The following is a 20,655-nucleotide window of genomic DNA, read 5'->3' on the forward strand; positions in this document are numbered from 1 at the left end:
ATGGCCAAAAACCAACCAAACAAAAAATTGTCTTGTTTGTCCAGTTTTAGGGACTATCAAAACACTACTGAATTTCTACATCTAATATTGTATTGACATGGATTAATATTTTAACAAAGCCCTAGACACCTCACCTCTTGAACACTAAGCAATAGGAATGAAGTTCCTTATCATCTCTTAACAACATACAATCTTCTTTGACCTGTAAAACAATTCATGATTTTATTCCACCACGAATTCAAACAGAATCTTTCCGAAGTGCTATGATTTCTGTGTTGTAAATTTCTGAATGCAAGGCTATCGTAAGTTTCTCTGATGGAACTTCAGGTGGAATACAGCTTTTCCCTTACAGCAGTCCTTTTTCCCCTTACTCAAGCGTGATGTTTACCCCTCAGCTAAAATCACCTTCATCTTAACATTTCATTTGCATCAGCAGGTTGACTCTTCAGAAAGATATCATTTGCAGATACAGATGCCGTTATGAAAATCTGATGACCTTATAACAGATTATTTAGAAAATAATGAATTGTCTTCTATCTATTGCAAAAATAACCAGTTACCTGAGTAGTGGGACAGTATTTGTCTTACATTTTTGGCGAGATGTCTTAAAGAAGCAACATGAAAAATTTCTGTCCTCTACACACCAGAAAATCTTCGTGTAACTGGTGGGAATTTAATATTCTTGAGAACTTTTACCCTTTATCAAACTTAGTTCAAAAGCTACTATGCTGCACATCAGAAGCCTGATCATGTAAGTTTCAATTCTTTGAGAAACCAGGCTGAAAGCAAAAAAAAAAAACCTAACAAACAATAACCACCACAGAAACTACATTTATAGCTAGTTTTAAGAAATAAGCTAACACTCCAAGTTAAGAGAAATTAAGCATGCTTAAGCAGGATTTCTTTCAACCTGTAATTTAAAAAAAAATAAGAAAAAAAATATGTGTGACGTCAAGCCTCAACAAAGCACATGACTAATGAAGTTGCAAATAAAGCTCTGATCACAGCAGTCATCCATATTTCTGCAGAAAAAAACCCCATAAACCTTAAAACAAAAAGTGAGACTTGACTCAAAGAGCATACTACTGTACAAATATTCTTGAATAACAAAAAGTAAATGTTTCAATAAGAACACGGAAGCAGCTTTCCTGCTGCCCTCAGCTAATTACTCTTCCTTTTGACTCCAAGTCAGAGACCTTGAGTGTCTCCAACCAGCCTGATGCAGACAAAAATGGAGGGGGGAACTAATTACCAGTGGTGTCACTGCTGATCAAACTAAGCACTGAAGCTCTAGTAGATGCACATCTGTCATCAGCATGCTGAATGCTACCCCTCAGATGCGAGGGATTATAAACCTCATTGTTCAAGGCCACTGAGGCTTTATAAAACCACATTTTAAAACTACGGAACACAGAAAGTAAGCTTTCTGTAAAATTACTCTGTAACATCAACTTGAGAACTACACTTAAAAGAGTCAGATCTTCAGATGTGGAAGTCCCTCTAGACTCTTACATATTAAAATAAAAATATATCTGCAGTCATGGATACGAGTTAACAAAGTTCAAAGTCCAGTTTCAGTCACAATGGAGTTTTCACAAACTGAAAGCTTCAGATTATATAGGTAGCAGGAAAAGGATAAACCTATATGAAACCTGAGCAAAACTTAAGCAGTAGTCAAGAAACAGACTTTGAAAGGGTTGCTTTCCTTTTTTCTTACACACACCTTTTTGGTTTTCTGTAAGAACACATTTTCTTACATTATCAGTGTCTAACAGTACAAAAAGGGTGGGAAGAAAGATGACGATGAAATCCCCTCTTGGTTAGTTCTGTGATTCTTAGACAAGCAAGAACCTGCTTTCTTCTACATCCACTATTTCCTCATGGCAGGATGACTGGAAGGTTCAATCTGTTGATACAAGTCAAATTACTCAACTTTTTTCTTTGACAGCGTTAAATTATTTTATTGCACAGATGAAGTCTCCTGTATTAAAGCAGAAATCTCATCCAAAGCAACGTTTTTCTTTGCCTTCTTCCAACCTCAAATTGGAAAATTAGACTTCCACAGATCATTGGTACCTAGTTAGTTATAAGCTGAAGGATTAATTTGACAGTCTGTAGTAACATCATAAAGAAAAGGATCATTTACTAAACACTGAATAATCTTGCAGGGAGGGAAGAAAAAGAGAGGTTTTTCCTCTTTGCTAGGGGATCCATGGAATAATACCTCCAAACAAGCTCTACTTTTTACATCATAGGAGCTAAACAAGAACTAGTGGAAAAGTGTTTCATGACAATTTTCTTCTCTGGTGTAGGACATTTAGCATCTCAGGTGTTGCACTTTACTTCTATGGCTGAGTTTCGAGTAGCAGGCAACTACAGAATAACTGTTTTGCACTTTACTTCCAAAAGCATAACCTCCCTCCCCACCCCCACCCCCCCAAAAAAACCAAACAAACAAACAAACAAACAATAGGAAAAAAAGGAGACAAAGAGACAGAACACATACTTCTTTCTTCTCATTACTCCCCTGCTCTTCTTCCTAATAGAAACTTTAGCAAAGCAATTTTTAAACCAACTATATTATTTTGAAGCATGTTACAAAATTCATCTTGTTTTTTGGATAGCACTCAACATCCCCCAGAAGCAACTGCTTCTGCACAATGCCACCTTGCCTACTGGTTCCACCCCTTTGCACAGAATAACATGCATCTATAAAGCACGCAGCAGCTGAAAACACTGCCTCCGTTACAACATTCACTCTCCAACGAGAAGCCCTACTTGAGCAATACTGAGCACAAAAGATCAACACTGTGTTCCAAAACATAATTACAGTACTAAAAGCAGCTCTTTTTCCAAACATCTAAAAACAGAATACACAGATGAGGCAACAGTATTTAAGACATCTTTCTCATAGTTGCCTTTTATTCAAAGTATCCCAGTACATTCTTGATTATGCTTTAGAACCAAAGTGTTTATATTTTTTCCTAGTGTTTCAGTGCCTTTATACAAAAAAGAAATTTGCAGTAGTATTAAAATAGCCTAAAATCTGGAATTCTTTTCTGTTGTAGTTCAGATCCAAGTAAACATCACATTTTATATACAAATTATCTTTACTAACCTTACTAGAATTCTTCTCTCCTTCCACTCTCCTCATGGCAAGTAAACACTAATGTTATCGCCTACCATACCAAGGAGAATCTCTCACAATGGAAAGCTATCTGTTTGTAATCTAAAAATCCTGATTAGCAAACAATTTTGACAACTTGCGTGTGTCTACAATATAATCCACACGGGCTGCCTAGATGGAGCTGTTGCTGAAATAGTTAATATTCCAAGGAAACAATGACTGAATCAGAGCTGGACAGAGAAATCCTCATCAAGAGTCACTGAGTAAAAGAGGACATCCACACATCTCAAAAATTCTATGCATTTTATTGATTTCTGAGTTCTCCAGGTCTTGAACTAAGGCATTTACAGGCTGCACTGGTCTAAGTCTTGAAACTACTAGAAACTATTTGTATACCTATTATGCTAGTTAACCAGTATTATCTAAAACAATGCATACGGTGAACTGCTGGCTTCATTCAGTCTAATTTTTCCCAAATTAATGAGATGAGAATTCTCTTTGCAAAGGAACCCTTAAAGCAAGAATTGTCACACCAGGTAACTATGCTAGTCTTACCAGTAGTCTGAAAACCACCAGTAGTAGCACCGTGCATTAAAACAGCACACAGGAAGAAAATGAAGGTTCTGCATTTGTTTAAGGGATCTTTCTAGAAAACAATACTATCATTTGTTCATACAGAGCAACAGGGTGAGTTTCCTGTAAGCTTGATTCACCTTCTACTCGATACAGTAAATGCATGCTGGAACAAAGTAACTGAACCTATCATTACAATTTATATTGCACATCTAACCAGTGATACTTAGGCAACAATTCTTAATTCCTAATATGTTAAGCCCAGATGTTTCCATCTTGTTACTGGCCAATACTTCCATGAAGCTCCGGTTGCTTGAGTTTAATCACTGAAGTAATTGAAAGAGAAGATCGATGCAAAGACTGCAACGGCAGCTGCTATTACCACACCTAAAATAACAAAGGAAATGCATTCAGTGAGTAGCTAGAGCAGCACAGTCAGCAGCAGCTAGGGTGTGGAAGGCAGGGTCAGGGTGAATGACAAGCAGGAGGACAAACAATAAGAGCCACCCCAAAAACTACCTACCACTGCTAAGCCTAAATCTAAAGCTATGATATCAGATAAATAAATTGTAAAAGCTACACATAACATTTCTAATTGGAGTACGATCCCTCCAGAAATCCAGTTGACTGAATATTTTGGTAGTACCTTGGCCACATTCTCTGCATTACTGCTTAACTCTAGGAATCAGACTAGGAAAATTAACAAAAATTTTAAGCTTTGGGAAATAAAAGCTAGTCAGTTTTTTCTTTTCTGTGTGCCATTACATCTACTCTGTAAGTCTCTTTGTAGCACAACAGTCATCTTCCTATTCATTAACATGCGTGTTACTGATGAAGTTGAGAAGATGACACAAAAAACACAAAGTGAGTGATGATTCAAAGGAAAACATTTTTTACATCCAGAGTAAACACGTATTTACTGCTACTACTCTTTAATCTTCCAGTTACCATGTTCAACTTCCAAGCATTAACAGAAAACAAGTTACTGTTTTGTTGACTAAAGCCTAACTGTATTTTAATACAGAAAGACAGTCAAAACACACAGCAAAGAGAACTGTACTAAGTGCAGACAGATATATGAGAGCTGGACAAAGGAGTATCCTGGAGAAGTTATTTGAAAGGAGAGCTCTGTGGCTGGTGTTTCCTGAATTACCAAGGCTGACAATTAGCACCCAAGCACATATGTATTTGTCACCTTCAGAAGATTAGTGAGTCACTAGCCCATTTATGGATGCCTACTTGACAAAGCCATACAACTGTGTGTGTGTTGGTTTTCTTTTTTTAAAAAAAAAAGTACAGAATTATAGAAGTGGTGGCTCTCCAAAAAAGAAATAAAGCTACACGAGCCTTTTGTATTGACTTGTAGGCTGAACAAATGCAGACACCATTTTTGTTCCAACAACAGGCTGTGGTTCTTTCCTCCCCAGAAAGACCTTGCACCTACAATAATGAAATGGCAACTCCTTTTAGAAAAGGACTGTATTAATCTCACCAGTTTATGAATAATGCTGCAGATGCTAACAATACTGAAAGGGCCCATGCAGTTTCTGGACGGCCATAACAAAAATTGGGGAAGTAACATACCCATATTTTGTTGAAGTTTCAACAGCAATGTTGCTTTTGTCAGTTGTTTCTGTTGTGTGTCATCCGTGTTGTCAGTAACTGGACAAATATCAACTGCATGGAAATGAAGTGAAGAAGTAAAAACCAAAAAGCTAACAGTCATGTTTTACAGTTGAATTAATGCAAAAGGCCAAGAACGTCATATCAACTTTACAAAGTACATTTACGGTAGAAAAAACAGTTTATTGCAGTAGAAATGGTACAGTAAAAACAGCATAGCACTGAACTGTTCTATATGGCTGGAAGAGTAAAATAGAGAAAAAAAAAATACATTTGGGAAGGAGTTCATCTTCCAAAACTAATTTTCCTCACCCTGGTTCCAGAGTAACATATCCAACCCTCTTTACATAATCTGGGGAGAACCTGACTACCGGGGAGAATTGAACCACCAAAATGAACCATTAACGACCTTCCAAGACCAAAGTTTTCTGTTCAAAGCCATCTGTCCAGAGTTTAGGCTACAGGTGAAACCCACTGTCACTAAACAAGTGAGCCCAGAAACATTTTCCTACCAAATAACCATAAATGTTTTTTTGATAAGGACAGAAATTTCTTTTTGAAGATTCCTAAAGAATACACTTTCAGAGTAGGCCATGGGACACATTTCCCTTTGGAACCATTACAAAATCCTTCGACTGCACAGCCAGGATGTGAAAGAGCTTGTCTCTACTTCCAGACTGATGGTATTCATACATATAGGCATTTCCTTTCCAAAGATTTCCCTAATCACTTGGCTATATACAGCTTGTTAGAGAGAGGGAGGAGAAAAAGAGTGAGATTAATCTTGAGTCCTCTAGATGAACCTGTTCAGCACACAGAGCAAGCGTTCTTTGGACTACACACTTCAGTGATAAGGCTACTTGATGGTGGTGGACCCAAGGTCTTCAATTTGCAATCTGTTCCCTGGGAATAGCTTGCTAAGGCATCTCTTGTCAAAAGTTCTGATTACAGTTCAGTAGCTACTACTTCAGACATCTTCTGGACAAGTCAAGTGCTTGTGCTATTGCAGTGAGATCTGGCTGCAGAAAGAACAGAACAGGCAGGCTGAGATAAGAAAAAAACCTTACAGATTGTTCTTGTTCAGGAGATAAAGAAAAACCCACAGCAGTACCAGATATCAAGTTTTAACAGCCCATGGAATACTGATTTAAATAAAAACAGGTCTCTCATTTCTAGATTGGGGTTGTCAATCACCTATAAATTACAAATTATATAGTTGAGCAATAAGGCACATCCCTTGTATGACTCATATGAAAATGATTCATGGAAAAGTACTTTCTCTATCGTATCATTAGCTGTGGGGGAAACGTATAATCTAGATGTGTGATCAGAAAGGTTGTTTCTGCCATCTGAGTCATATGCATGATTGCCTTCAAAATCTGAAGTCAAACTTGCATAAGATCTGTTGTTACACAAAAGCACTCAAACTAGACATTTAGGACCTTCTTTACCCATTTTTATCCTTGAACCCACTGGCTTTGTCTAGGATGTACTACAGCAGAACAATTCCTGTCTGATATGAAACGTAACCGGATAGCAAGATATAGATATACACATGCATTCAGAAAGCATAAACACTGCTTTGAGATATCCCTGCAAGCTGCACAAAAATGTATAATAAAAATAAGGACACAAAATTTCTATGCAAGAGGTGCTATTCTGAAGAGAAATTATCAAATGTAGCTGAAGCCCACTGGTCCACAATGAGGCTGTAGTTTTACCATTCTTTTTTTATGTGCAAAGGAAAACATACCCTCATCTGCCTAAAATGCAAGCAGAAATCTTCAACTAGAGTAAATGAATTATTAATTGCTGCAAGATAACTTTTTAAGTAAGTACCTTAACTAGCACATAAGAGCGCCTCATTCTCTCCAATCTACAAGAGAATTTTCAATTCTCTGAAATAACCTATCACTCTTAGAGAAGCTGACCACCTTTCTCAGGTCACCTTTGAAGTCTAGAACCAGCAGGTTTCTTTCTGCCTTAGTTCTGATGAGCAAGTAGGAGTTTGTGCCCTCTAACTTTATGTTTCTTCGTACCTTCAGAAGAACCATTGCACTTTTCTAAAGGTAACTTCTGAAGCTGCACATCAAGGCAGCAATGCTTGCTTGCAGGGAGGGGGGTGGAAGGAGAAAGAGGAAAAAAAAGAAAAAAACAATAAACACCCCTGAGCTACTTGGCATTTATGCCACGATGTTACGGAAGACTTCCATATGAAGCAGCTGTAGTATAAATCACACAAGGAGTTTTCAAAATCAGATGTTTTCTAGTACCTACTATATGAATCCTTACCTCTTCATTAATTTCTCAATTTACTAACAAAGATGGGGAAGTGATTACCACTACTGAAGTCTTATTTATATTTATCCACTCAGGTTATTTAACACCACCCCCCACCCCCAGGAGGAGCAGGGATTTAGTAAAGCCAATCATAAATGCAAAGCTTTCAATTGCTTGTGTTAAAGCACTAAATACCTTGGAACTACAGTGTTAGAGCTATTTATATATTTCAATTATAAATAGGTCAGTTTTTACTTTCTATTTTCCATGTAAGAGTTTTAAAGCATGACCCAGTAGTGATCTCACCGGAGAGCTGTACAAGGCATCAAGAGAATAAAACTGTAGGAGACGGCAGCAGAGGCCGTATTAAGTAAGCACATAAAACTGACCTCAAAATCCCTTTATTTCATATGTTTTGACTAAAAGCTGCTTAAAAAAGTAAAACTTTTAGCTATACTGATTAGATCCTCTTCTTCTCAAGTATATATTTTAAAGAGCAAAAACTACAACAAAAAAAGCCTGCTCGTGTTCTTCAATTTTAAACAATTCTTTTTACCAGTAAACTTTCCCCAGAACTTCACTATGGATAGCATTTCCAGTCACTTCAAGGTTGGTGCCTAAGACCACAGGAATCATGATACAAGCAGAAAGGCTGATGTCAATATTCAATACAAACCAATTTTTTACACTATTTCTGAATATAGACTATTACTAATAAAGGTAGCATTAAGCTTTGAGAAACAAATGCTACCCAAATTGGAATGATGCATTAAAAAAGTCTTTCCACAAGGGAACCCCAAGCTCTCACTATGTCACAAAACCATGTTTACAGCAATACTTAGACACTTCATACCGAAGTACCAATAAAAATCAAACTGCAAAATTAATGATTTTCTTTACAACACGGGACACTTTCCTTATACAGTTAACAAGTCTAATTTCTAAAACGGTCTTCCTGGCATTAATAAAAGTGTATAAATAAATGACAAGTTAATAACACCATAACAGTAATTATCAGAATTGAACAGCGTTCTGCTGATAGCATTATTACTATCATCGCCATTAAAAGAACTCGCTCTATAAGACAAACTGTATGGTTTTTACTTGGCCAAGGCCAGTCCCTCAGTTTTTTCCAAAATCCTCTGTTTTTTTCCCCTTTCCTCTGCTATGCACTTACTTTAATTTACCTTTTTTGTTTGTTTGTTTGTTTAAACCAGAGAATAAATCCCACACTCTATAACTGGCAAGCTACAAGAACACACAAACTCATTTTGAGAGCTACCTGGACACCAATATGCACATATTAATGGCATCAGATCTTTATGGGGCATTGCTATTAGTCTGATTGTGCTTTCTTCCTACCACCAGATCATACATCTTTACATAAGCAATAAAGCTACACTGAATCATCTCTCTCCCTCCCACACCTATTTCCACTGCTACAACAATATTAATTTACTTCCCTAAGTTACACTAATTCCTTAAAGCTCAGTAATAATTAGATTTAAGATTATTAAAGTTACTCTTATAATGCAAGAGAGATTTTTATTGGCTTTCCTGTTTTTGAGGTTCTTGAGCTGTGTACATCTTTTACTTCAAGATAATGAGTCAGATTCACTGCTAATAGGTTTAGTTAAAACCTGGGAAAAACTGACTAACTTAGAAAGACATAAGAATTTATGGTTAGCTCTGAAATTGAAACTCAAAAAACCCTCCAAGTAAATAAGTAGGTCAAGCAGAATATTAGTAATCACAGTTCGCCCTACACAGCAAGCTCATGGCTACATTTTCCAATTTTTGTCCCTAAATCTCAACATAAAGTGTCCAAAGTTCTTATCTGAGAATTAGTGTTATTTTTTTTAATTTCTATTATAAAACTGTAACCTGTGGGTCATATTCACACTGATGGGAGAAAAAAATGAAAGAAAATAAATCTCTTCCATAAGATCACAGGACATATTATTAGATGCATTTAAACTACAGATCTGACTCCTACATTGAAATCAAAGTCATTGGGGGAAAAAAAATAACAAAACCAAAACAACACAAACAAACAAAACAAACAAAAACCCAACAAACAAACAAAAAAACCCAACCAACAGTAAACAGTGTAAACCAGCAATACCCAGAAAAAAGAAGTCAGTAACTAGATTATAGCAAAATATCTGTATTATAAGGAATAGAACAGTCTCATAATCAGATTATAAACTTACAAAACACTCAGTAGAAAATTAAAAGCTCTCTCAATTTTCTTTCCATTTCAGGTGAATCACAAAACTTCAGTTTTGGGCACTACATTTGATACATAAATTAAAAAACTCGGAACAAAGAAAGGTAGTTTGTAATTTTGAAAGAGTCAGGTTTTAGCACAAGATCTTCCTGAAACACACATTAGACTACACATGTATTTTTTAATATTTAGTGAAAAAACAGTAGATTAGACTAAAGTTCTCAACTTATTCTAACTTTTCCTCAGTAGCATCAGAACTACTGAGCTCTGAAACCAGCGAAGTTGAACTACGATTTAAGTAACCAGAATATAAAGCTGTACAGGTTTTTCTTACAAAAGGTTTTTCTTACAGTTTGCCAGTACAGGATCACCTTTAATTTATGTGCAGAGTAATGTATGCAAACCTTGTTCAACCATATATTTATTTATCTACTGTAGTTTGTGAGCTGAAGCCATGGTTGCGCAGATAATGCAGTGAAACAGCAAAATATCTGAGGAGAGAGATCTGTTACAAGTCAAATATAAAAACTGCAAGAACCCTTACCACTTTTCACAAATATATTTAAACTGTAATTAGATTGATATAAACCTTTAGAGCTTGATATGAAGTAAGCCAACGTTAAGCATATCTTTATCTAGATAAAACTGGCCTATGCCATTAGTCAACATTTTCATAACCTGTGATGCAGTCTATGCTGGTTCTCGGATACTGTATTTACCTGTGCTCATTTCCTCTGCTATATGGATATCTTCAGCTTGCACAGACTGATCCAACATCTCAACAAAACGTTCCTGAATTTCTCCAGCAGCCTCATCACCAAACTTATAATCACTGAGCATCACGCTGGATCCAGCAACAGGGACAAACAGTCTTTGAGGCAAGACATGATATTCCCTCTCAAAATCTGAAAGAGAGGAAAAATACCATCCAGATAAAAGCCTTGCCAGTTATGATAAGAGTCCTCATTAATCTCTGACCATAAGATAAAGCTATTGCAAAAGAACTGCTCAAGTTTTCCATCTAAAGATCCTGTTTTCAGGCATGGCTTATTTAGCTATTACTGTTTTATGCAAGTTTTGGCTGCTATTACACTGATTTATGTTCTTAGTCTCCCCAGAAATACCTAAGACAGCTCCAAAACAGATCATAAAATGTTAAACAGACCTTTTTTCAGTTTTAGAATGACTAGCAAAAGGACTCTGGGAAAGACTGCAGATAAGAGTGTACACAGAACAGCACACTATTTCACCACCACAAAGGATTGCAAACATTTGGCGGCTTTATGCCATAAATCCACAAAGTACGGGTGCCACCTAAAGGGGAAACTGAAAACTGCATGCAATTTAAAGTTGAAATCACGCAGGTTGGGTAAGTTGGCTAACACCAAAACCAACCATGTTAGCCTAAAGTAAATGGCAATTCCAAACATGAATAGTTCTTCCTTACACCAACCTGTTTCCATTTCTTGTCTATTTTTTCCCAAATCAGTACCCAATAGAGTATCTTTTAAAAGGCTTTCCTTCATGTAAGATCTTCAAATTGATATTTAAATTAACTAATAATATTTGGCTTAAAAAAAAAACAAACCAAACCAAAACAAAACCAAACAAAATAACACAACAAGAAGATAATGTGATACGTTACTTTACAGACGCCAGGAAGTTTAAAGAATCACCCAGCATGAGCTAGGAGATCTGGTCTCAGCATATATCCCCTTAGTTTTTAATATAATCATGATAGGAAGTTTTATTTTCATTAGATCAATGTGCATTATGTTCTGGCCACTGCATGGTGCTCTGTTATATTTAAGCTAATGCAATCCAGCAATTACTCATGGTGCTGAAATAAGATCTACTTCTTTAAAAGACATGAAGCCTGCAAAATAGTATTTGATGAAGAAAAGTAATTCCAGGAGGCAGGGACAAGAGAAATTATATATTTGTATAGTTAATTACAAAAAAATAATCAGGATACTTCTTCACATCATAATCGCCACATACAACAACATATTAATTTAATGGAGATGAACTACTGAACTGCAGAGCTCATGTCCACCAGGATTCGTAACACAGGTGATGTTAGAACATGGAAGGCCATGTCCAGTTCATTCTTTTAATCTTACCAAGTTTTAGCATAATTCAATATTAATAGGAGTATCACACATTGATTTAAAAAACTCCACAAATTTAAAATGTGTAAGTTACAGTTAGAACTCCAGTGACAGGAGTTTCAATTTAAAAATCACAAATTTTTAACATTTTTTTTAAAGTGACAAAATTTCTGATCGGTGAGAAAGAAGCCAAAATTGCATTTTGTGATCAAGAGAAGTGAACATAAACTTTGTGTGAAAACTGTGATGCCAAAGAACATATATGAACTTGACAAAAATTCTTATGATTTAAGAAATAGTCAAGGCTGCCAAACAGAAATTATGCTATTTCCCTTTTATTCTGTGCTAACCAAACTGGAACTTCAGTACCCCTGCAGAATCTTCTACAAGAACCAAAAATCACTGCAGATGTAAGCTGTTTTTTTCCTCTGATTTCCTACTTTTTTTGTGAGGTCCTTCATTCATAATGAGATCTTCAAATAATATTTCGGAACGATCACTCAATGTGTTTATTATGTCTCTTTTCAAAGCCTGCAAGGACAAAGCAAAAACATCAGTAATAGAAAAGCCATTTACAAAGCTTTTGACTAGTAAGAAACAACAGAAGAAGTCCCTCATAGGGCTTAACCCATGTTGAAAGAAGAATTTTTCCAGAAAATAAAAACTCTAAAGAGAATATTAAAAGTCCAATATAGAGAGGCTAACATCAAAAGAATTAAAATCAAAAACCAACAAAACAAAAATGAAAAGCTAAGGAAAACGTTAGTATTGTTAGAGTGAGAACTGACAACTTCTAGACATTACTAGTAAATAGAAAAATAATCACATGGCATTGATTTAGTAAGGGGAAAAAGAAAAAAAAAAAAAAAAGAAAAAAAAAATCACTGAGCAAGTATATCTGTATTTTCTATGCATACATAGTCTGTAACCTTTTCTTAATTTTAAATTAAATAATTAATTTAGAAATTTTAAATCTCTAAGAGTGAAAAAGGAACTGAATCCATCACACACACAGATGGTTTCTAAAAAATCTCTATGTGCAAGGGCATGAACATCTTGCTACCAGATGACCATGTCATTTTGGCAAAAAACAGTATGACAAATTTCATGTATTTCAAAAAAATGCTTCTGATGAACTAACCACCTTTTCACTACCTGAATAGCTTCTTTAACTTTCGGCTTGTTGTTATGTATGTAGGCTCTGCACTTCACAGCACCTTTGAGATTTATGGAACCACTGCAGACCTGGACTGTAGCTGTTGATCTATGACTTGAACCCTGGGACTGAAAAATAAACATGTTTCAGTTTTATTTTGTTATCTAGTCACTTGCAGCATGAGTAATAAACAGAACTAGAAAATTAATAGGGTACCATAAGATGTTTACATATAACCTGTTTTCCCTCATAATTCAGAATTCTAATTTTTATTTATCTAGTTTTGTTAGTTAAGACTGAAAATCTCTCTCCTTTTCCATTATGGAAAAGGTATTTACTTTTCCAGATGTTCCATTTCTTGCAATTTAAATATTTGTGTCTATAAGATTTTTGAAACTTTTTAGGCAAGTGGCTTGTGGCTAACATTAGTATTGTAATCTAGAAATACAAGATTTTTTTTTTCCCCAAAACAATTAAGTTTGTATGTTTACTATATAGGAAGAATATGCTATGGTGTCCTGAGAGTTATCCCACCAGTCAGCACTTGACTATAAATGTGGCCACATTTAGAACTGTATCAAACTGTTGCCTAATTACCAAAACAATGAGTGTGCTGGATGAGGCACTCTAAGACAACACATGGAAACACAAGGATGGATAACTTTCACATGAACTGCAGAAACTACCTCTGCCAAAATAAAAAGCTTTCCTTTCTCTGAGGCAATTAACCGCTGGAATAATGTAACAAAAGAAGCTGAGATACTCATGAAGTCTTTAAAATGGCATTTATACATTTCTAAACATTACTTTATTGAATTCAGGACCTACCTGAACAAAAAAAGGATGGGCTGGGCTGTGTAAGTAGCCTACAAAACAATGCCTGGATACGTTTGGACTTTATGACCTAAACTGGGGCATCTAATTCAGGGTTCAAGTAAGCATAACTCTGGTAGAGAGGAAACTCCTGTCACAGACCCAACAGCTCCAGATGATGATTCAGCTCACAGCATCTGTACCTTAATCCAGAACTAGTGACTGAGCTTCTGACAAATGCATTCAAATAAATGTAGTCAAGGCAAGTTGAAGTGTGGGGGGTGATTCTGAACTTCAGATTGATGAAAAGTCACCTTGAAATCAAGGTACGTAGGTATACACAGGTATCCTATTATCAAATGAATTAATTTGCAGGACTTAATTTCTATAACCAAATTTTTTCCTTGCAGCTATACTGTGCAATTCTTCAACAACTTCACAAGAATTTCTAAAGAGATGAAATATCTTTAGAATAGTTATCACTCCACAAGAACTTCTAAAGACATGAAATATGCAGATCTGTCCACAACCAGTTTCACAGTCAATATCCATGGGGTGAAAAACAGTTTTAGGATTAAGTAAGGTGTATTTCTAGACAGTAATTCAGAACATTATTTCATGTTTTATTCTATTTTATAACAGAGGCTAAACTTTACAAACCACTAAATACTTACCAGCTGTGTCAGAACTTTGACATCAGAAAACTGAGTGCTGGTCTGAGTATTTCCTCTTAACTTTTTCTGAGGGAAAAAAATTCCTTGTGTTATGAAACAGGAAAAAAAATCTCCCTGAATCAGTCTCCTCACTACGGTATAGAATGTGCCCCAGTTTATAGCTTTTAAGGAGAAAAATGGCCCACAGAAAACAGCCATGAGAATATAATTACAAAACCAAAAGGAGAAATTAATTCATCAGATGAACAAGATGTTTTTGCTCTGTTAAATATTTAGACATAAGTAGGTCTTAGAAATCTCATCACCTACATTCACACCTCACTCATCTTCTTTAATGAGGCAAAATATAGAAAAGTTTTTAGTCAGATTTCATATATTATAATTGTGTTCACATTGCCAGAGGAAGAAGAGGCAATCTGCAGCAATGAAGATGGGAACACAAGCAGTCCTGCATATTAGTTACCTGACATATAGGCTAATTAGATCAACAAATATTGTACAGAAGATATCTCAGTCAATGCTTTATCACACTGGGGGTTGTAACTATACATCTATTAGGGTTCAATTCCCTGTTGTTCAGTACTCACCTGCCCTTCCAATAATTCTGTATGATCATCTTTAACTTGTCCATTGATCAGGAAAACACTGTCTTCTATCTGTTTTGACCATCGATTTAACCCATTCTTTAAAAAAAGTGCAAATACAAAAGTCTCTTAAGGAAGAGGAAAGATGATTTCACTAAAAGAGTTGGACAGTATTATACTAAAATTCTAAAAACACACATTTGAACAGATACTCCGAGAAAGCTTAAAAGTTTCTGAAAAATCTGTCTATATGTTTTTCCATAACTAAATCTTAAAACCAGCATGTTCAGAATATATCCCTTAAGAAAAAAGCATTTAAAAATCCTGAAGTGCTACCCCAGGGATTTAGTTTTTGTACTGAGGGCAGCCTACTGCAAGTCAATTCATATTAAAAGCACCCCATGCCCCTGTTCTCATTGGATGTAACCTTTCACTATGTGAAACAGAGAAGACTTTAGTTGGAATACTTATGACGATTGCTAAATAATTTTGAGCAAAGGAAACTGCCAACACTAAGCATAGCAGAAAAGTTAGCCACATTTTTAAACTATGAACGCTTCACAGTAACTTCAAATTACATTTAAAAGAGGAATAACTCCCCAAAACTCTCTGCTGATCATTCCTACTCCTCTATTCACACTATTCACATCTTTCTCATTTTATTTTCAACAGAAAAAGTAGTGTAGAGACCAACTACAGAACTGTTGTAGCTGGTTAGTTACCTTGGTATTCTTCTCCAAGTCATGGTTTGGTGAAGTAGCAAGAAGTGGAATGTGAATATTAACATTTACTGTGCAGTCTAAAGCTAACCAGGAAGCAGACAGAGCACTCTGATATTTCCAATCTGCTGGCTTAGCTGAACTCTGAAAGCAGGAAAAAAAAAAAAAAAAAAAAAAAAACAAAAACAAACAAACCACAGCAATAAAGCATCTATACAAAACACCTTATAACTCAAATAAAGATTTTTCTTTATTTGAAACATTATTTGTAATGCATTAGAAGCTGTATATAATGCAGAGGATGATGAGCTTACCTTTGGATCTTGGACATCATAGGTTCGGCAAACTACTCTTTGCTACTTAAAGAAAAAGATCCAGTGAAAAGCAAAAAAACCAAGTAAGAACGATTTGCAATTAATTTGGTCCTTAACTGCTTTGTTGAGCTAGTTTATGCTCTGAAGAAATTTCTCACCTTTCATTAGTGTAAAAAAGTGGAAAAACATTTGACTGTAAACTCCAACTATCATAGTGATGCTGTCCCACCTCTTACAAATATATTAAGATCAATAGATATTCACAGAGAGAACCACCAATGCACCGATTTGCTATTTGTACTCATCTCTCTCACCTCTCTAAGGAAAAACGTTGATTTCTCTCCTTGTATTATCTCATTATCAACAGACCAAGAATTCTTCTGCAGCACTAGTACAGATCCCACATACCCACTACCTCCCCACTTTCATGTAAGTAATTGCTGGTAGCAGCAAGCTCAAGAAACTATACAGTATTTTAGATATTTTCTTCAATTTATGCAAATCAAAACTGACTGGGGAAGGCATAATTTGGTGCCACCACACAGACAAACACAGCGGTAAGAAATGATGGAAATTTTGCAAGGATAAGAGTGTCAGTAGTCTTACTCGTAGCTAATCAGAAACCTTCATAATTTCAACTTACTGATCTCAACTCACAACAACTTCCTCCTCCCAATTTATCATTCATTCAGAAGTAACTAGAGCAAAGAGGTTGTGGGTAGCAGTCTCAATCAATAAAGCTTGCTCATAAAGGATACTTCTTCGTAGCAGAACAGATTTGAAGAGCTGCTCTGTCCGAGACCTCTTCCTCAGCAGGTTTCCAGAGCCTTCTTTTAGTCAAGGACTTTTCCACTGAGAAGATTAGCTAAAGATGAAAAAAAGTACTATGGATTTTTTCCACAAAAATAAGGCATTATAATTTCTGGAAAACAGTCTTGCACTGAAGTTCTAAGTCCAAGTGATATCATAATTATGCATAAATGGCAAATACAGCTTACGTGTCACCAAATGTCATGTTAAAAGAACATTCAACAAAGATTCATAGGCAACTATTCCAAAGCAGATGTTGCTCATGAAATCTTAATTCAGTTTCCTTATAAACTGAACCAAGCAACACATGTTCACATATTCAACTTGTATGCTTTTCTCCTTACAAAAATATTACAGCTTTATGCCTATCAGGTGAGGATCAGGAAAGATAGCTGTGCAAAATAGCTACTAATTAAAAAAAAAAACAAATTTTAATTCAGCAATCACTAATCACATGGACACAGCTCACCTTTTTTTGTTGACTGCTAGTTTCAGTAATCACAACTGAGATGTAACTGCATTGCACTGCCAAAACTGAACCTTGGACCTTAGGCTTCAAAATCTACTCATGATTACCCTATGAAAACAGTAAAATGAACCTGCATCTACAGAACAGAAACTAAATGTGGCACTAGATGCTCCAAAATTGTAACAAAAACGCATTTTAAGTCTATCGGACAGTAGTATGTTCTAAATAGCTTTTAAATATAACCCCACACACCTAAGTCAAATACTGCCAGCTCTATACATGATATTCCTTTTAAAGGAATCAGAGCTATAGATCTTTCACTATTGTAAACATCCCTAATCTGAACAATTCATTCAGAAAAAAAAAGCTAACATCCTACCATCGCTAACAAATGTGTCACAAGAATGTATCTTAATATAAACTCTGAAGATGTTTCCGTTAAGCCAGAATGTTCACCTTCAGTAAATACAGTAATACCTACTATTGCTGTAACAAACATCACAAGAAACAAAAAGTTAGCAAATACAAGCTGTGGTACAGTTCCATAGGACAGGGATTTCTGAGGTTTCAGTCTCAAAACCACACATCAAACCAGAACATTTCTGCTTTTAGAAATAAAGCAAGAAAACAACCATATATACTCAAGTCAATGATATAGAATCACTCAACTACACACCTAAAGGTATTCCTTTTTCCACCAGGTAGTCTACTTACCTTGCGCAAAGCATTCTGACTGTCTTTTGACAGTTCTGGAGTTGCAATAATAAATACACCAAGAATTAGTAAGCCTCCAGGAAGCATTCTAGAAACCTTAAACATAAAAATGAACATTTATTAATAGGAGTATGAGACATAGAAACCATGTAGCTGGATATAACAAACATTTCTAATAAGACAAGTATGCATCAAGAGAAAAATGAAATAAGCAAGATTGATTTTCACCTATAGGTTCCTTTGAAACATAGGAACACATCTTGCAAATTTTCTCACTTCAGTCCTATCAGGTATCTATTTCATCATAAACCTCAAAAACAATACAGGTATCTTGGTTTAAAATATCTGTGTTTAGCACGGTTAGGAAGGTTCTTTTACATTGAGAAAAAGGCTTGAGATTACACAAGTGACGAGACAGGTTTTGTCAATCTTATTTCCTTTCTCTTCCCCCTACCCCCCTCCACTAACTCATATTGTGCTACCTGACTGGCATGTGTAGTTATCCATTCTTCATCAATGGATGCCAGTTTTGAAGGACTGATGTCATCCTTCTGCTCTTCCTTTGGAGGCGTTCGAACAGCCCGAATTATGTAGTCTCTTTGTGGGGAAGACTTTCAGAAAAAAACAATGTAAGCAAATATACCATGAGATTGATATCCAGTCTGAGAAAATACTGCATAATATAGTAAATGTAAGGGCTGCTTTACACTCGGTACTGTTAAACTCTATAATAATCTGTTAAAAAAAATAACTCCTTCACAATTTTTTTTTGCCTTTGCCTTAAAGCCTTGTTTAGTGATAAATTTTACCTTTATGATTTTCATTTCTTTTCTGTGTGTCATATCTTTCACAAAACAATTTTAAAAGACTCGAGTAGTTGGTTGACACTGCACACCCTTTACAAAAGTTCCCTCTGTTCATAATACCAGCCTCCTGCTTTATAAAAGCTCATTGTAATGTTAATAGACTACTAATTCCAAATCATTAAGGACAAGGGGTTTTTCCCCTATTAACATGAATGGAAAAGATTTCAGATATTACACACTTACCTGCCCTATTAACAGGCCAGTGACATAAGGCTTTAGTTTTGTGCTGATGTCTGAAAGATACTGCCCAATAGCTTCCTCAACAAAGTAAGTTCTACCCATTACTGTAGGCTTAAGACCAAGTATTGTAGTTCCAACCTATAAAACAAATAAAGTATAAAGTCCAAAAAAGTATATATACTATAGCAGTTACGTGAAAATAAGTCTCACACAAAGATCCCTACTAGATTAATACTTTGTCAACAAAGGTTAGCTAATGTAGCTTTACAATCCTCCAGCTTGTTTTTTTAAGGGAAAAACATAAGTCTCCATACTACAGTAAGAGGTATGTGACCCTTATTTGACAGAAAACTATTTAAATACCTGCCACTGAAATGATGTGGCAAGTCATGCAAGTAAATGCTAGGATAATGTGTCTCCAAGCAACAGTACATTGCTGCATCATGCTTCATCAGAGGCCAGAATGTGAAGTGTGCATTTTTTGCATTCACAGTCCTCTTTGAGGGATATGCTAAATTCCACACATGTAGTTAAACATGCCATTAACAATTTTCATTCCATTTCCTAATGCATTAAAAGTACAGCATCTGTGGACTATCCAAAAGGCCATCTTTACACCTCCCATCAGTAGCCATACGGACATGGGGACTGACAGACAAGTCTTTCCTTCCACGCAGACCTATTTTGAAAACTGCTTCATGCATTGAGGACTTTCACAAAGAATTAACTACGAAAAAGCTGAAGCGAAAGGGCACACGATGAGGAAGCAAAGGGCACTCCGAGTCCCCGCAAAAGCACCTGCGGGAGAAAACTGCCACAGGAACGGCGGAGCTGAAGCTCTGCAACGGGGCAAGGCTGTCACCCACCTCCCCTCAGCCCCCCCCCCACCTCACCTAGGCCAAAAGCAACTCTGCCCCGCCTGCACCCACAGCTCGGCGGTGGCTCCCACGCAGCTCCCCCGGCGCTCTCCGCACTGCCCTGAGGGAGCGGGTACCCGGGTGCCCAGGCGCCCGCCGCCCCCTCAGCCGAGCGCTGAGGTGTCCCACAGCTCCAGCTCCGTCACCGGCACGGCGGGATGACGCACATCAACCCAGCCCCGAGCGCGGGAAAGCGGAGCCTACAAAGACAGCGCCTCGCCAGAGCCGCCATGCTGTGAGTGGCGGGAGCAGTAACGCTGCCTCCGGCGCCTCTCGGGCGCACAGCGCGCCTTGGAGGGGCGAGCGGCCCCGCGGCGAGCTTCGGGACGAAACCTGCGAGCCTCCTGTCCCGATTTCAATGGCTTTCACGCAATAAGTAGCAACTCCAGCCTCACCCAACATGGCAGAAAGAGCCGCCTTACCGGAAACGGAAGGGCTCGGAGGCGCCCCGTCCTCTGCCTGGGGAACTACACTTCCCATAGTGCCTCGGGGGCC

The 20,655-nt window shown here is 36.7% G+C and overlaps 1 protein-coding gene across 3 annotated transcripts; it reads right to left on the minus strand.

Moving 5' to 3' along the window:
* Positions 1 to 2,893: 2,893 nt before the first annotated feature.
* On the minus strand, positions 2,894 to 20,566 carry ODR4 (odr-4 GPCR localization factor homolog). Of its 3 annotated transcripts, none has more exons than XM_032995172.2 (14): positions 20,137 to 20,566; positions 19,247 to 19,381; positions 18,680 to 18,808; positions 18,198 to 18,293; positions 16,963 to 17,069; positions 16,205 to 16,241; positions 15,894 to 15,902; positions 15,175 to 15,270; positions 14,588 to 14,653; positions 13,100 to 13,228; positions 12,385 to 12,475; positions 10,553 to 10,738; positions 5,285 to 5,377; positions 2,894 to 4,087 (listed from the first exon to the last, which is right to left on the minus strand). In XM_032995172.2, exons 2-14 carry the CDS (start codon positions 19,343 to 19,345, stop codon positions 4,020 to 4,022), a joined length of 1,206 nt encoding a protein of 401 aa, XP_032851063.1. In that variant the 5' UTR covers positions 19,346 to 19,381; positions 20,137 to 20,566; the 3' UTR covers positions 2,894 to 4,019. The 3 variants fall into 3 exon arrangements, with proteins under 3 accessions (XP_032851063.1, XP_032851061.1, XP_032851062.1); XM_032995170.2 differs by having other exon boundaries at positions 15,894 to 16,034; positions 20,137 to 20,565; XM_032995171.2 differs by lacking the exons at positions 2,894 to 4,087; positions 5,285 to 5,377 and adding an exon at positions 5,486 to 6,342 and having other exon boundaries at positions 15,894 to 16,034.
* Between the last annotated feature and the right edge of the window lie 89 nt (positions 20,567 to 20,655).

Source organism: Tyto alba, unplaced genomic scaffold, assembly GCF_018691265.1.
Source record: "Tyto alba isolate M040663 unplaced genomic scaffold, T.alba_DEE_v4.0 Super-Scaffold_1000006, whole genome shotgun sequence".
Taxonomy (NCBI): domain Eukaryota; kingdom Metazoa; phylum Chordata; class Aves; order Strigiformes; family Tytonidae; genus Tyto; species Tyto alba.

Bases quoted from the DNA above. Each gene is read 5' to 3' on its own strand.
- ODR4 (XM_032995170.2), bottom strand. From the start codon at position 19,345: ATGGGTAGAACTTACTTTGTTGAGGAAGCTATTGGGCAGTATCTTTCA. The intron at 18,809-19,246 runs GTAAGTGTGTAA...TTTTTCTGAAAG, and splicing joins CTGGCCTGTTAATAGGGCAG to TCTTCCCCACAAAGAGACTA. The intron at 12,476-13,099 runs GTAGTGAAAAGG...TTGTCCTTGCAG, and splicing joins AAGTTAAAGAAGCTATTCAG to GCTTTGAAAAGAGACATAAT.